Raw genomic sequence first — 4,999 nt, 5'->3', positions numbered from 1 at the left:
GGGGGGGGGGGGGGGGGGGGGGGGGGGAACTTACCTAAATACAACCATGGCTGTTTTACATGGAGGGCAGGCCAGCAGAAAGATCTGTTAGAGAAAGCACAAAGAGAAGAGAGTCAAGCTCAATATCACCTTCAGCTCAGAAGCTCCTCACTGAACCGCTTACAGCCCATGAGTCAAACTCAAGGCCTGCGGGCCAGATCCGGCCCTTCTTCACATTTTATTTGACCTATTTTTCTTTGTTCATATAAGTATGTTTGCTTTAAATTCTATATAATTTGAGGAAAAAGTAGTTGGTATTTCTATACGAATACTAAATAATAAATAAAGGCTTCAAGAGCTTACTGCTTTCACTACTACATGCTGCTAACAATTTTCTAATCTGATTGGTTGTGGAGGATGATACGCACAAAAAGAATGGTCTAAATCCTGAATCAAAATGAAATGGCGGACGGCTCAAAAGGCGCCTTTCTTCCTTTTCAATCCTCTTTAACACCCAACCACAGGACTTCAGAAGCATAGCAGCAAACATAAATAACTTTAATTATGTATGGATTTTTGAACTAATAGAGTATAAGTTCAGGTTTAAATGTGATCACAAACATAATATTTTATACAACTTGCTCCCATGTCCAGGCTCCATACAAAACAAACAAACAAAAAATCTTGATGGCAGCTGTAGTGTTGCAGTAAGACATTAAAGTTCATATAAGCTGACATGAGGCTTAAAGGAAAAAAATGACTGTTATGGACTCAAATAATCAGAATCCTTTCTTTAAATTGGACTTCTAAGATATAACATGTCTTCCAGGTGCAACATCTCAAAAACCAACAGGAAGATAAATAAAGATGTCAAATATGTGATTTTTCAGTGCTTCTGATTTGACTTTTTATGCTTCTAATGCAATTTCTACATCACTAAATGGTTGTTTTGGGGCTGACGTGACTCAGACGCATCATGTAAACATGGCGTTAGAAAACAGAAAATATTCCTCGCCTTTATGACTAAATTTATGGATCAGGTTAGAGTTCAGACTATCTCAGCGGAGCTCATTTAATCTGATTTTAGCCCCAACTTTTTTGCTTTGACGCTCGATTTCCTCCCCAGAATGACTCCACTTCCGTCGCCTCTCGTCCTCGCAGCTTTTAGTCGCCGCTTCTTTGCAGAAGAAGAAGAAGAAGTTCACCCTTTTCACTTCCGACCTGCCGTCTCTGATTCCTCCGTTCTCCCTCTGACTCTGTTTCCATCTGATCTTGTCGCGCACCGAGACCGTCCGGAGCGAACTCATCGATGTTCGAATGTAAACAAACTGCTCGCAATTGTTGGCAACAAAACCTGTCTCTGCTGATTTTGCTCACTCATTAAAAATTATGCTGTAGACGTTTGGTAGTGAATGATGTGTATTTAGTGGTTGTTTTTAATCATAGCTGATACACAAATAGAAAAAAATTGAAATCAAAGACATTAAAAAATTGCGTATTTTGACAGCTGTTAGAGCTTTAAAGCTGATCAAACAAACCATTTTGACCCCTGACATTCCAACACTGCCTCGCTAAGATGTAACACATTACAGCAGATGAACAAGCTGAAGAGATGGAAGCAGAAAAAATATGCAAAAGTAACTATTTGAGCAACTTCAGTCGCTGGTTTGATCAAATAAGGCGAACAGTGTGTGATTAAGAGCTGCGTACCCAGAATTAACTTTATCTTCATCGCTGTTACAGGCAGTGCTACACTGTTAACGATAGCGTCGAGAAGGCGCTACGTACGCACCGTTAACCATGGGCAGCAGCTCTCATGAGACGTCTGCTGCGGTCAGGACGCGCCGCACGAAAACCCGATCTGTTGATTGGGAGCTCGTTTTTGAGCCCAGCGTCGAAGTGAAGCCAAATTGAAGCTGGCAGGTGTTAGTGTGGCCACAAAACTTCCAGAAGCTGTGTTTCCATGGCAACGTTGTGAAGGCAAAGGTGTTCTTCAGGGGAAGATGCAGATGTACGCAGCGGGAGAGGCCTGCCTTTAGGTAGTCTACACCGGCACCGTTGCTGCTCTCGCTAACATGCCGGCTAACCGTTTCCGCGGTGACGTGAACCCGCGCATGAAGCGCAGGACGCACGCAAATTGATGCCGAATGAAGAGCTAAGTGGAATGCTGTCAGACACTTCTTCTAACTGCAGCGACGTAGAGAACAAGTCCCAACACAACTGTCCTCCGGACGAGCTGGAGAATCCGATATTCAACGTGTAGGACTGAAACGTGTTTCTGTTAGGGATGACTGAAAGGACTGGATTGGGGTCGCGATGAAGGCGTTTTTCCATTCATGGGTGTCAGAGTAGCTGACCGGCCTCCGCTCCTGATCTCTGCTGCTGATCTAGTGTTGATGGTTTTATGTTAGCCGTGCTGTAATCGTGACACGACGGCACGGATTTCAATAACTCATGGTGTATGATCTGCAAGTATGGGATTGAGGCTCTGTATCGGTATACACTTAATCTCAAATTACTTGGATTTGAATTAATGACAAAAAAATATCTAAATAAGCATTTTCTATGAGTGCTTTTGTTTCATCGAGAAGCAGCCTGCTGTAAACTAAAGTCACATTACAACGACATTCGGCGGTCTTAACAGGCCGTTTCTTTGCCAACAGAAACCTGAATGAAAACCAAACTAGCAGAATAAGTTCATTTCATGGATCAACTTTAGTCACTCGACGGTCCTCAGAGAGTGGAAGGCTTTAACGTTTCCAGCAGAGGGAAGGAAAGCCAGAAAGTGTTGTGTTGCGGTGCGGTCGTGAAATCAGAAGTGAAAAAGGGTTAGCGCTCCTTCTGAACGAGAGTTTGGGAAAGACTTCCTGCTGTCAGGGCTCAGCTGCCGTACAGTACGTTACAGTACAGCTTTACAGACACAATTCAAACGCACGCCTTGTTTGTTTCTTTAAACCTGCACTCAGTGCAAAGACTTGAGGTTTGTCTTTTTAACTGAATGTCTGACTGCCGCACATTTAACGGCGCTGAAGTTATTTATTTGCTGTTCATTCACCACCACTATGGAGTCCTTTTTACTCTTTACAGACAGTGAGTTTATGACACGTTGGCTGCAGTGACTGTAAAAACCTTCTCGGGGTAGATGGGACTAGTGGAAAATGTTACAGTAACACATTTAAGCCGAGCCCAATGTAGGTCATGTTGAAGAAAAACAGCTTACTTCAATTAACTTTTGGTTTATATATATATATATATATATATATATATAAAGGATATTTTGCTAACAGACAGACACGGTTATCTCCAACAGTTAATGGCAAAAATTAAAACAAAGACCTGTTAGCACTCAGTCTGTGTGGTGGAGATCAGTCTCAGCTACTACCACACCAAAATGTAGGTCAATAACTGTAAAACGGACTAAATTGGAGCCATTTCTCTGTTTTCTAGAGTCAGCTGGCTGTGGCAGCCATCTTGAATTGGGCTGACTCCAAAAGTTAATCAGCTGTAGAGGTAAATCCAGTGATTACTTCCTGAAGGTTTCATTCAGATTTCTCCTGCGGTTCATAAGATATTTTGCTAACAGACAAACACACACAGATACAGACAAAAACGTTATCGTCCGCCCTTCGGCTTTTCGGTGCGAGAGGACGTCGGCAAATAATTCAGGAGTTCTCCACCATCGTCTGAAGACTCGACCTGCGTTTTTCATTACAGTACAGGACATTCTCCACTGATTTAAAACAAAGACGGGGAAAAAATAAAAAAAGGTTCACAGAATATCTCCTGATCTTTACACACATGGCTACATTTGTGACGGTCGAGGCAGGCCGGGTGCCGCTCCTGCAGCACTAAAAAAAAAACACAAATAGGTTCTTTTTCATTCCAAGGCTGGAATCCAATCTTATCTGAAGGTGCGACGGACCGAAACAAAACACCACAGTCTCCGTCTGCTTTTCGTTTTCTGACGCTCTCGTGCCAGGTCCTGAAGGAATATTAAAAAAAAGTATATTTCATGTGTCAAAGCAGCTCTGCGTGTTCTGTTTGAGGACGAGTTAGAGAATCATTTACAGGAAACACTAAGAAACTGGAAACCAGAGGAGCTGCAAGGTGACCCTTTTCGTCGGCTCTCCTGTTTTCAGACCTTCGTTTACAGGACTTACCCAATACTGGAAAATAACAATTTCACTTCAACAAGAAGAACTTTCTAAATCCTACTCAGCTTCAAAGGAAGAAGAGTGAAGGGTGAAGTTATTTGCACAGGACGATCGGTTTATGGACGGGCGTATCTAATGACTGATAAGTGTTGTTTCCTTTTTCCAAGTGGAGCCATAAAGAGCCGTATCTGAACCACTGAGTCAACAATCTGTTCAGCTGATTGACTTTACGACAGCCGAGCAGACAGAGATAAACGGAGTAAATGCTGGTTGCGTTCCAACTTCTCTGTGATGGTGTCCCCTTAAAAGCTGTGGCGGGAATCCCAGAAGCCTGATCGGTGGGAGGACGAATCACTTCCTGCGGGGAAATGTTCCTCATCAGCCCAGCTGTTATCTGAATGAAATGTTCAGTCGAGTGTGTGTGTGTGAGAGCTGCGCAGAATGAAAGGTCACACCACTCGGAGTCATTGGCCGTTTAGACAGGATATAAACATCACACTGCAGACACTTCCTTTATTTACTCTTTACACTTGAACAGCAGGAATGCTGGTCGGCATTTCTACAGTACGGACAAGTTCAACCTTTTTACTCAGAGCCACTTAGGAGCTCTGCCTGATGACTGGCCATAAAGTTAGCAAGGCCCCCTGTACGCTCCTCTATACAGGTGCTGGTCATAAAATTAGAATATCATGAAAAAGTAGATTGATTTCAGTAATTCCATTTAAAAAAGTGAAACTTGTATATTATATTCATACATTACATACAAACTCATATATTTCAAATGTTTATTTCGTTTAATTTTGATGATTACAAATGACAACAAATGAAAATCTCAAATTCATCATATCAGAAAATTAGAATCTTGT

The 4,999-nt window shown here is 42.3% G+C and overlaps 1 protein-coding gene across 1 annotated transcript in view; it reads right to left on the bottom strand.

Moving 5' to 3' along the window:
- The window catches only part of LOC108233793 (transmembrane protein 164), a 21,782-nt gene that overhangs the window by 11,068 nt on the left and 5,715 nt on the right, over positions 1-4,999 (bottom strand). Inside the window, exon 2 of the mRNA XM_017412479.3 lies at positions 35-84. Within this exon, the coding sequence (XP_017267968.1) occupies positions 35-84 (50 nt within the window). The remainder of the gene's footprint in view (positions 1-34; positions 85-4,999) is intronic.

The sequence above is a fragment of the Kryptolebias marmoratus genome, linkage group LG13, assembly GCF_001649575.2.
Source record: "Kryptolebias marmoratus isolate JLee-2015 linkage group LG13, ASM164957v2, whole genome shotgun sequence".
Classification (NCBI taxonomy): domain Eukaryota; kingdom Metazoa; phylum Chordata; class Actinopteri; order Cyprinodontiformes; family Rivulidae; genus Kryptolebias; species Kryptolebias marmoratus.
The sequence above is the reverse complement of the archived record's forward strand: the minus strand, read 5'-3'. Positions and strand labels throughout refer to the sequence as shown.